The following is a 12,342-nucleotide window of genomic DNA, read 5'->3' as shown; positions in this document are numbered from 1 at the left end:
CTTTCCTGTCTTGTAACCGCTGTGGTCTTAGGCTCTATTTTCTGGTTTTTGAAATTGAGCCCTAGTTATATGCTCAAACAGGCCAGTTTGAAGTATTTTCATATCATAGGCTTATTAGTTGATTCAGTTCATTTAAATATACCCAAGTTTGATTACAAAGAAATGTTTATGTGAGGGATCAGTGTTGAAGTTTTTAATGCTGATATCTATGTATGAGGAAATGTGAAAACATTTTTTTTTTTTTTAAAGGATTCTTTATTTTTTTATTTTTTTATTTTTTGTCTTTTGTCTTTTTTGTTGTTGTTATTGTTGCTATTTCTTGGGCCGCTCCTGCGGCATATGGAGGTTCCCAGGCTAGGGGTCCAATCGGAGCTGTAGCCACCGGCCTACGCCAGAGCCACAGCAACGCGGGATCTGAGCCGCGTCTGCGACCTACACCACAGCTCACGGCAACGCCGGATCCTTAACCCACTGAGCAAGGGCAGGGACTGAACCCGCAACCTCATGGTTCCTAGTCGGATTCGTTAACCACTGCGCCACGACGGGAACTCCGAAATGTGAAAATATTTAGCAGGATACTGAATGCCATTGTAACATTTGTTAATAAACAGCAGGAAAGCATTAACCCACTAATAGGAGTTTGCTTTCTCTACAGGAACAAAACCTGAACACTTTGCGAAAATTGGATGGAAAAATCATAAACATGCAGTTAATAACCCGTAAGTACTTCAGAGATATGAAATAGTAAGAATCTGGCTTATCCTGCTGTATAATATGCAACTTTATATTTGAAAAGTAAATGCAGGGTTTCCCATCACAGTGAAGCGGTAACGACTCTAACTAGTATCCATGAGGACTCGAGTTTGATCCCTGGCCTCTCTCAGTGGGTTAAAGATCTGCAATTGCCGTGAGCTGTGGTGTAGGTTGCAGGCTCGGCTTGTGGCTGTGGTGTAGGCCAGCAGCTACAGCTCCAATTTGATACCTCTAGCCTGGGAACTTTCATATGCCTTGGGTGTGGCCCTAAAAAGCTGAAAAAAAAAAAAAAAAGAAAAGAAAAGCAAATGTAAAACCTCAAAGATGTTAACCAGAATGTTTTTTTGTTTTTTTCTTATGAAAGGCTTGTGCCCAAGTAAACTTTTGACTACTTTTGAGTTTAGGTTTTGGCCTGTTTATATTTAGAATGCCATTTAAGCTGAGTGGCTCTTTTAAGAAAGAATGGGAATGGCTGGTGTTAAAAGATGTAACTGATCATACACTGCAACCCTAGTAAATGAAATGTATTATACTAGTTTTAGTTAGCAATAACCAAGCCCCATTTTAAACCATTCTTTAAAATTTTCTTTGTTTTGACCAAGTAAAATGTTTGCAAACCATATATTTCTAGTTGTTTTAATTACTTTATATTAAATTATTTGCATTTTAATTATTAGTGTCATTAACTCTTACTCTGATAGAATAATATGGTTGTTTACATCCTGAAAAATAATCTGAAATAAAATTGCATCGTGCGCACTACTGATCTTTACTCTTTGAATCTCTAAGGCCTAATTCAGTGTGTGGCTCATAGCATGTGTTTAATGGTTGCTGAATAAAATTGGTTTACTGGGAAATGAGTTAGTGCCACATAAGTAGAATCTCTACAAAAGCAATACCACTGGACAATAAAAGAATAGTAGCTAGCTTTATTAAATGCCAGGTACTTTTGTGTACATTTTCAACTAATCTTCTCAAGGACCCTATAAGGTAGTTGTTTTCTTTTTGTTTGTTTATTTGCTTTGTTCTATTTTCTTATTAGGTCCACAGCTGCGGCATATGGAAGTTCCCAGGCTAAGGGTGGAATCAGAGCTGCAGCTGCCAGCCTATGCCACAGCCACAGCCACACCAGATCTGAGTTTCATCTGGGACCTACACACAGCTTGTGGCAACACCATATCCTTAGCCCACTGAGAGAGACCAGGGATTGAACCTGAATCTTCATGGATACTAGTCAGGTTCTTACCCCCCTGAGCCACAACAGGAACTCCATAAGGTAGTTATTTTGATTCTCATTTTATAGATGAGGAAAATGAGGCTTACAGAAATTAGGCAACTTGATCAGAATTATTCTAAAGAGTGCCAAAATTATGTTTATATTTTTCTTCCTACTAGATTATAAACTCCTTGAGGGCAAGAGCCATGGCTTATCTTTATGTTCTTAATGCTTAGCACAGTGTTTGGCACATAAAAGGTGTTCAGTAAATTGTTTCTCGACTATTAAACAAATGTGACCACATTCAATCAATATAAAACCATGGTAAGGAACATTTTATAGCACCAGCGAATCATTACCACATATGCTACTGCTTGTTCTCCTTGTTCTAATTTATTTTATTTTATTTTGCTTTTCAGGACGACACCTGAGGCATATGGAGGTTCCCAGGCTAGGGGTCCAATCAGAGCTGCAGCTTCCAGCTCATGCCATAGCCACAGCAACGCAGGATCTGAGCCGTGTCTGCGACCTACACCACGGCTCTGCAACGCGGGATCTCCAACCCACCGAGCGAGGCCAGAGATTGAACTTGCATCCTCATGGATACTAGTCGGATTCATTTCTGCTGCGCCACAGTGGGAACTCCTATTCTTCTAATTTTAAATTGATGTTTGAATTCAGGGCCTACCTAATTAACAAATAATATTGAATCCCATGTCCAAGATCTAAGGGTATCTTGCGAAAGATCCAAGGGAGCTGTGAAAACTTTGGTTACTTCCCTTGCTGATGTGATAAAATAGAAATGTCTTCCTATGAGATAACAAGCCTGTTGTAATTTGCCTCCACTCTACTTTTCTGGTCTTATTTTCTGCCACTTCCCTGGTTATTCTCCATCTCTTCCCTCACCAGAGCACCTGGTATTTCCTAAGTGTACTACACAGTGCTTGTTTCTGTGTTTTTGCTTACGCTCTCAGCTCTCCCTGGATTATCCTTCTGTCTTTCTTTTGTTTGCTGAATATCTATTTCCTCATCAAGTCCCAACCCAAAAGCATTCCTTCTCTTCTATTTTTTTTTTTTTTTGTATTTTCTAGAGCCGCACCCACGCATATGGAGATTCCCACACTAGGCGTCTAATCAGAGCTGGTAGCTGCCAGCCTACGCCACAGCCACAGCAACGCGGGATCCGAGCTGTCTCTGCGACCTACACCACAGCTCACAGCAATGCCGGATCCTTAACCCAGTGAGTGAGGCCAGGGATCGAACCCACAACCTCATGGTTTCTAGTCGGATTCGTTAACCACTGAACCATGACGGGAACTCCTCTTAATAACTTCTTAAAGCTTCCTGGGCATAATTATTTTTTTCTTGTGACCTTCATTGTACTGTCTGTATACCTCTATTTTAACACATCACACTGTATCATACTTGTTTATAAGTCTTTCTCCTCTAATGATGATGATCCTTGAACAGAGATTGTGTTTCATCTTTGTCTCTTCAGTACCTAGCAGGGTATTGGAACACAGCGTGTGCTCAGTGTCGCTTTGCTGTTACTGAAGAGTAGTTAGGATGTGCAGTCTTTAAGTCATAAATATGGTCTAGGAGTTCCTGTTGTGGCGCAGTGGAAACGAATCCTAGTAAGAACCATAAGGATGCAGGTTCGATCCCTAGCCTCGCTCAGTGGGTTAAGGATCTGGCGTTGCTGTGAGCTGTGGTGTAGGTTGCAGATGCGGCTCGGATCCCGTGTTGCTGTGGCTCTAGCTGTTGTCTACAGCTCTGATTAGACCCCTAGCCTGGAAACCTCCATATGCCGCGGGTATGGCCCTAGGAAAGACAAAAAGACAAAAAAACCCCAAACCAAAACAAAAAAAACCCACCTCATTGAATCAGCCAAGCATAACCTTCTAGTTTTGGCTCAGAAATTTCAGATGCTGTCTTATACTAGGTTTTGTTTGGCTAGTGAGTGAATAAAGAGAATTCAGTGTTTTCCAGCCAGTCATGAAAGATAAGCCATGACATATTTCTAAGAAGGTTGAATTAAGAAATCATTTCAAGTGTTTCCTCACACATCATAAGAATAATTAAAGGCAATGAGAGTCTGTGGTAAGTAGCGTAGGACTGGGGATAGTTTATGCCACTGAGCCTTCAGATCTGCCTCTTAACTTTCTCCTCATTGTCTCCCTTAGATGTCCCACAGGTGCTTCAGCGTCAACCTGTCCGGACAGAATTTCTCATTTCCCCTCAGTCCTGTTTTTCCTTCAGCATTTTCCCCTCTTGCCGAATGACATCAACATAGCCTAGTTATGCCAGGTGGAAAGCTAGACGTCAGCCTGCACTCTGCCCCTTCCTCAGTCCCACAGACGTTGCGAATGAGTGGGGCATGAACAGAATCCTAGAGATTCTGTCTCTTCAATTCATTCCTTCTCGCCAACTTTCACTTCCATTTCCCTGTTTTAGGCTCTTATCATTTCTTGTCTTGATTATCACCCTTAGTTGGTTTACTTGCTTTGCGTAATGCCTTTTTTTTTTTTTTTTTTTTTTTTTTTGCTTTTTAGGGCCGCACCCTTGGCACATGAGGTTCCCAGGCTAGGAGTCTAATCAGAGCTCTAGCCAATGGCCTATGCCAGAGCCATAGCAATGCAGGATTGCCAGATGCTTAACCCACCGAGCGAGGCCAGGGATCGAACCTGCAACCTCATGGTTCCTAGTCGGATTCGCTAACCACTGAGCCACGACGAGAACTCCCTTATTCCCCCTTAAGTGTCATGCTTTAGCTTCAGTGAACTGTTTCATCTCAAGAGGCTTTGCATATGCTGACTCTTTTTTTTTTTTTTTTTGCCAGGAATTCTCTATCTCCTACTTCCTTTTATTTGCCTGACCTCAGAGAGGAAGCCCCCTTTGGCTTTGATGCATATCCTGTTGCTCCCACAGCACCCTGTGTAGCATTTCTCTCATGGCATTTAGTAGATTGTATTAGAATAGTATATTTGTTGCCATGGATTCAGACTGATTACCTGGAGGGTAGGGACTTTGTCCTCAGTGCCTAGTGCAGGATCTGGCTTAAAGTGTTTCTCTGAAAGTTAGTGATGGTCAAAGTTAACTTTAGAAGCAAAGGTGCTTCAAAGTAGTGTGCTGATGTCAGTTACATGGGCTTTATTTCTAAACATTTGAATGGCTTGTTAATTTCCATGCCAGTTGACATTTACTTTTAGAAAACTCCCTTGTTTTGTCTTTGCGCTGCTGTTTTTGCCAGAGCAATTTCTGAAATCATCCGATTATATTGTTAGAGTAGCCAAAGGTGATAAAAATGTTTCTTCTTCAGAGTGATCAGAAAGGAAATGTGTTTTGAAAAATGCAGATACTTTATTATAGGTTGATACATCTATTTGAGAATTCCATGAGCCTTCATTAAATGTACTTGTATAACGGCATCACCACAAAAGTTGACAGAGGGAGTTCTTGCGGTGGTGCAGTAGATGAAGGATCCGGCTTGTCTCTGTGGTGTTGCAGGTTCCATCCCAGGCTCAGAGCACTGGGTTAAGGATCTGGCGTTGCTGCAGCTGTGGTGTAGGTCACACACAGATCAGATGTGGCTCAGATTGAATCCCTGGCTGGGAACTTCCATATGCTGTGTATGTGGCTGAAAAGGGGGGAGGGGAAGCAAAAACAAACAAAAAAGTTGACTGAATGGCAAGTCACTTAATTTTGCTTTTAAGGAACTAGTATTTTTATAGCTCTCCAGGGGGGAAAAAGGTATCTTCTTTTGACCTTCAACTGGTCTGACACCAAGTGGGTGTATTGCAACTTAATTCTGGTACTAACCATTTGGAGTTAGTGCAGACCCCATGAATTAAGGACTTAGTCCTCTGCAATACTGCCCTCATTTTAGGTGCCGGTCAAAGTAGGGTCTCCAGGCCACCTGCACTTGTGACCAACTGACTATAAATTCAGGGGTTCCCGTGACCCTGTCAAGTTTGATAATTCGCTAGGATGACTCCTAGAGCTCAGGAACGTTGCGTACTGACAATTACAGTGTTATCATAAAGGAGACAACTGAGGAACAGCCCAGGGAAGAGGCATATAGGGCGAGGTCTGGGAAGGTTCCTAATGCAGAGCTTCCATGCTTTCTTCCCGTGGAGTCAGGCCACATGACCCTCCTGGTACATGCAGGTGCTCACCAACTGGGAAACCTCACCAAGCTTCAGTGTCCAGTTTTTACTGGGGCTTCATTGTGCAGGCATACTTGATTCAGTCCCTGGGCCACTTGATTTAACTCAATCTCTAGCCCTCCCCTGCCCCTCCCTAAGGATCACATTGGCTCAAAAGTCCCAGCCCCAGGATCCCCGTTGTGGTGCAGTGGAATCTAACCTGACCAGTATCCAAGAGGATGGAGGTTCAGTCCCTGGCCTTGCTTAGTGGGTTAAGGATCTGGTGTTGCCGTGAGCTGTGGTATAAGTCACAGGCATGGCTTGGATCCCGTGTTGCTGTGGCTGTGGCATAGGCCGGCAGCTACAGCCCCTATTGGACCCCTACTCTGGGAACCTCCATATGCTGCAGGTGCAGCCCGAAAAAGACACACACACACAAAAGTCCCAGCCCCATATTCACATGATTGGTCTTTCTGGTGAAAGACCTGCATCACTCTTCCCCTACCCCTCAGCTAACAAGGGGACTACTAGAGGTCACCTAACCAGCATAAACGAAGACATTGCTATTCCTCAGAAAATTCTAAGGATTTTAGAATCTCCATGCCAGGAACCTAGGACCAAAAAAACAGATTAAATTTTCATTATACAACATGATATGTTGGGACTAGGAATTTAAAAAATTCAATTCAAATGACCTCTCAAAGATTGAAATGGTCCATGAAAGCCTGGTTTTCTTTGTGAAAAAGAATATTTACCTATTATTCTCTCTTTAACTTCTGGACAAGAACATCTTCAGCAAAAATTATAATTGCTATCTCACATTCTGTAACTACTTATTTTATGTTTAGGTATTCCCAGTTCCAGAAGGAGTACAGCTTGGATGAAGTGATGTCATCTCAAAGAATTTTTGAATATTTGACTATCTTACAATGCTGGTAAGAAAAATACATTTTAATATTTAATAGAGGGAAGTACTGACCCTTTTCCTCCTCCCCATCCCCCGCCCCTTCGGTAAACCTCAGGCTGTGTGTCTGGGAGTATCTGTATCTCTCTCTGCTTTTATAGAACTCCTACCAAGTATGGTCTCTATCCTGGAAAGATCACCCTTACTTCCTGTTCCTGTCCCTGTCCAGAGACCGCCTTTTCTCTCGGAAAATTACCTATTTTACTTCCTTCTCTCATGATACCCACCTACTCTGTTTTAATAGTGTTTGTTCGTTTAAATGTGTCTTGGGTGGCCAGTGGAGTCCAAAGGGTTTTTCCTTTGACCATTTTGTTTTCTCTGCTGTGTATTTCTACTGTAGGAAATTTTAATCATAGTAACTAAGAGTAAACATAAAACAAGAAAAAAAAAATCATAGCTTTAATAAAGACAGTAGCTGCATCTTGAAAATTGCTTGATAATATCTTTCTCCTGGAAGACCGAGTTAGTACTGCATGGCTCCAGCCAGTGCCTTATTATCACCTGGCTGTGCCTTGGAGATATTGGCTGGGATGCAGGTGCATAAGTTTTATTCTGAGGGTCTACCCATTATAAAGTGTAGCCGAACTTGCAGAAGGCTTCTTGGGTTTGCCACCTTCCTTCATAGCCTGCTCTGAGGAAAATTTATATTTGGGGGATATCTCAGGAGTCTTAATAAAACCATGGACTTTTTGGTATCTCCTGTTCCATCCTTTCCAAGTTTCCAAAAGGATTCCAAGACTGATTTTTTTTGGGAGATAGCAACATTGGAGTTGGTTATGCCTACAGCAGATTCTTAGCTGTATTAGCTTAGGAATAACCTTGTGGAGTCCTCAGAAGTTACCTTATGTATCTGCAGAGGCCAGTCTGGGATTCTTTGCAATAAGAACTTTTAGAGAGAGACCCTTTGAGACCAGTCAGTGACTCACAGCTTTTAACTTCTTGATAGAAGTTCATTCTTCAGGTGGGAAGCATGCTTTATTTTCAACTGCAGATAATTACAAAGATAGTCTAATGACCAGCAAGCAGAGTCTGCTTTTCTTTCCACATTAAAAGAACTCCTAGTCCGAAATCCTAGCATTGAGGGGAACCAGGTATGAGTAACTATTTTTACCTCCTCTTAGTCCTACTTCAGATGGTGCTGCAGCGGCAGTTTTGGCTAGTGAAGTGTTTGTTCAGAAAAATGGCCTGAAATCCAAAGCTGTGGAAATTGTGGCTCAAGAGATGATAACTGACTTGCCAAGCTCATTTGAAGAAAACAGCATGATTAAAGTGGTGTGTATGAAATTCTGTTTTATTAATCAGTCAGGGGATTTCTGCTTAAAAATTTCAAGGTGACATCATGTCATCAGCTCTGAAAGTTACTTACTTGGAAAAAAAATTAGCCTAGAAAGCTTAATATTGTAACCCATCCTTAAGAATTTGTTAAGGCAAAATAACTAATGAGAACATATGCATGTACTTGTAACTGACTAGTGTGCTGTTTTTTAAAATTTTGAGTTGACTAAATGTTCTAACCTTACAGAATTAAGGTAAAAACAGGGATATTTTCAGGAACTTTCTTGGCCCTTAGCACTTTAAAAATCCTTATTAAAGATTGAGTACAAAATGGAAGAAGTAAAAAAGATGAGAATTCTGACCTAGAGTTAGTTAAATATTTGAGGATACATGCAGATATGCTTATAAACATATGCATATGTAAACCCACATATATAAATAATCATGCAGTTTACATTAGAGTTTACAAAATAATTTTACAACAGTACTTTGAATTTTAAAATGTCCCTTATCCAGGATCACACAAGCTAGGGAATGACAGAAGTAGAAATTATATTCAGGTTTTCTGATTGCAGTACATTTTCTAATACACCACAGTTTTATTTCTTGGAAAAGAATTGAGTTTGTGTCTTATTGTCTGAGACCGAAAGGGTGTTCAGAGCATGGAATTTTGGAAAAATGATTTGAATCCTATAAGAGCCTCTAAAAGAAGGTTGCTTATTTTCATATAGAATTTCCTCCATATTTCCAGTATATCTGAATTATAATGATCTCTTGATAAATCTCTTTAGCGTGTCTACCACAGCTATATATTGTGGATTAATAGAGTTTTTGTAACTTAGCACAGGATATGACATGAGGAATTGTAACTCCTTTTTATACATCTTATTGAAAATTCTATTCATTATGGTACAAAATTTAATGTGTATCTACATTCTCCCTCCTGGGTATTCTTCTATTTGGACTTTCTGTCTAATATAGAATTAACTGAGATTTCAGTATTTATGGTCAATTCTCAACTGTTAAGGTTATACATACTAATCTCTTACAATCCTTATATAAAAGTCCCAATTTTGGTGCTCAGCCCTGCAACTCTTGGTGGCATCTGCCACCAGCTCCTGAAGCATCCTGCCACTTTGGCCTGAGGGCAGCAGAGATAGCAACTTGTGACCAGTGGGCTACCCCCAAAGGCAATGCTCCAGGGCCACTGACTGTAGTGCTACTTATTTCAAAACTACTTTATCAGATGGGATTAAGGTGGCAGAATTGAAGGACTGGAGCTCACCTTCTCTCATAAAAACAACAGAATTACAACCAAATGCTGAATAACCTTCAACCAAATGGACTGGAAACTTTCAAAAAGATATCCTACTCTAGAAGACAAAGAGGAGGCCTCATCAAGATGGTAGGAGGGGTGATTACACGGTATAAGCACCCCTATACACACCAGGTGGGAAGCCCACAGACTGGAAGTAACTGTACCACAGAGACTTACCCACAGGAGTGAGAGTTCTGAGCCCCACATCAGGTCCCCATGCCTGGGGATCTGGGATTGGGAGAAAGAGCTGCTGGAGCATCTGACATTGAAGGCCAGTGAAGCTTGTGCACAGGAGCACCACAGGACTGGGGGAAATGGAGACCACATTCTCAAAAGGCACACAGAGGCTTTCATGTGCACTGGGTCCCAGGGCAAAATAGAGGCTCCATAAGAACCTGGGTCAGACCTGACTGCAGTTCTTGGAGGATCTCCTGGGAAAACAGGGGATGACTGTGGCTCATTGTGGAAGGACATTGGAGGCAAAGCTCTTGGGAGTTTTCAGTGCATGTGTTCCTCTAGAGGTGGCCATTTTGGGAAAATCTGGCCCCACCCATCAGCACTGAGAAGCCCTAGGCCAAACAATAATCCAGTAAACAGGCTGCCTAAAGTCCCCCTAGGTACACAGCCACCTTTAATATCATCCAGAGACAAAGCCCCACCTACCAGAGGGATAGGAATCACCCCACCTACCAGTGGGCAGGCACAAGTCCCTCCCATCAGGAAGCCTGCAGCAATCCCCCCTACCCACTTCAGCCACAATGGAGGCAGACATCAGAAATAAGAGAGTCTACAACTCTATTGACTGCAAAAAGGAGACCACACCAAAAACCTATAAAAATGAAAAGGCAGACAACTATAACTCAGATGAGGGAGAAAGAAAAAAAAAACAAACAGAAAAACAGCTAAGTGATGTGGAGATTATCAGCCTCCAGGAAAAATACTTTAGACTGATGATGCTGAAGATGATGCAAGACATTGGAAATAAACTGGAGGCAAAGACTGATAATTTACAGCAAACACTGAGCAAAGAAATGCAAGATATAAAACTTAAGCAAGAAGAGATGCAAAATACAATAACTGAAATAAAAAATTCATTATAGGCAACCAAGAGCAGAATATAGGAGGCATAAGAACGAATAAGGTGGAGGTGGAGGACAGACTAGTGGAAATCACTGATGCAGAACAGAAAAGAGGAAAAAGATCGAAAAGAAGACAATCTAAGAACCCTGGGACAATGTTAAATACACCAACATCCATATTATGGGGGTGCCAGAAGGAGAAGAGAGAGAGAAAGGGACAGAAAAAATATTTGAAGAAATAACAGCTGAAAACTTCCCTAACATGGGAAAGGAACCATTCACTCAAATCCAGGAAGCATAACGAGGACCATATAAAATAAACCCAAGGAGGAATAACCCGAGACACATATTAATCAAACTGACCAAAATTGAAAACAAAGAGAAAATACTGAAAGCTGCTAGGGAAGAGAAACAAATAACATACAAGGGAACCCCGATAAGGTTATCAGCAGATTTTTCAGCAGAAACTCTGCAGGCCAGAAGGGAGTGACACGATATACTTAACGTGATGAAAGGACAAAAACCTCCAACCAAGATTATTTACCCAGCAAGGTTCTCATTCAGATTTGAAGGAGAAATCAAAAGCTTCACAGATAAGCAAAAACTAAGAGAATTCAGCAGCTTTACAACAAATACTAAAGGAATTTCTCCAGGCAGAAAAGGCCACAACTATAAACAAAAATACTGCAAATGACAAGGCTCACCAGCAAAGGCGTATATATATACAGTAAAGGTAGGAAATCATCTATGCACAAATATGCTACCAAAATCAGAAATTATGAGAAGAGGGGGTACAAATGCAGGACACTGGAGATGCACTTGCAATTAAGAGACCAACGACCTAAAACAATCTCATATTCATATATATATACATATATATATCATATTCATATATATATGTATATATATTCCTATATCAAACTTCAGGGTGACTGCAAACCAAAAATCTATAATGGATACACAAACAAATAAGAAAAATCAACTCAAATACAACACTAAAGATAGTCATCAAACCACAAGAAGAGAAAAAGAGAAGAAGGGAAGAAAAAAGCACAACAAAAACAAATCCAGGGGTTCCCGTCGTGGCGCAGTGGTCAACGAATCCGACTAGGAACCATGAGGTTGCAGGTTCGATCCCTGCCCTTGCTCAGTGGGTTATGGATCCAGCGTTGCTGTGAGCTGTGGTGTAGGTTGCGGACGCAGCTCGGATCCTGTGTTGCTGTGGCTCTGGCATAGGCCGGTGGCTACGGCTCCGATTCGACCCCTAGCCTGGGAACCTCCATATGCTGCAGGAGCAGCCCAAGAAATAGCAAAAAGACAAAAAAAAAAAAAAATCCAAAACAATTAAGAAAATGGCACTAAGAACATATGTATCAATAATTACCTTAAATGTAAATGGACAAATGCCCCAACCAAAAGACATAGGCTAGCTGAATGGATACAAAAACAAAATCCATATATATGATGTCTTTAAGAGACCCACTTCAATTCTAGGGACACATACAAATTAAAAGTGAGAGGATGGAAGAAAATATTCCATGCCAATGGGAATCAAAAGAAAGCTGGAGTAGCAATACTCATATCAGAAAAAA

General features: G+C 41.2%; 1 protein-coding gene across 1 annotated transcript in view; it reads left to right on the top strand.

Moving 5' to 3' along the window:
- The window catches only part of SCP2 (sterol carrier protein 2), a 124,775-nt gene that overhangs the window by 45,036 nt on the left and 67,397 nt on the right, over nucleotides 1-12,342 (top strand). The window contains 3 exon segments of the mRNA NM_001168415.1: nucleotides 656-719; nucleotides 6,963-7,049; nucleotides 8,200-8,350. Coding sequence (NP_001161887.1) covers nucleotides 656-719; nucleotides 6,963-7,049; nucleotides 8,200-8,350 — 302 coding nt within the window.

This window comes from Sus scrofa, chromosome 6 (genome assembly GCF_054392235.1).
Source record: "Sus scrofa isolate SSC_HxYL_T2T_F1_AM1 chromosome 6, Sscrofa_HxYL_maternal_Yorkshire_Landrace_v2.0, whole genome shotgun sequence".
In the NCBI taxonomy this organism is placed as follows: domain Eukaryota; kingdom Metazoa; phylum Chordata; class Mammalia; order Artiodactyla; family Suidae; genus Sus; species Sus scrofa.
This window is presented reverse-complemented; position numbering and strand designations above follow the sequence as displayed.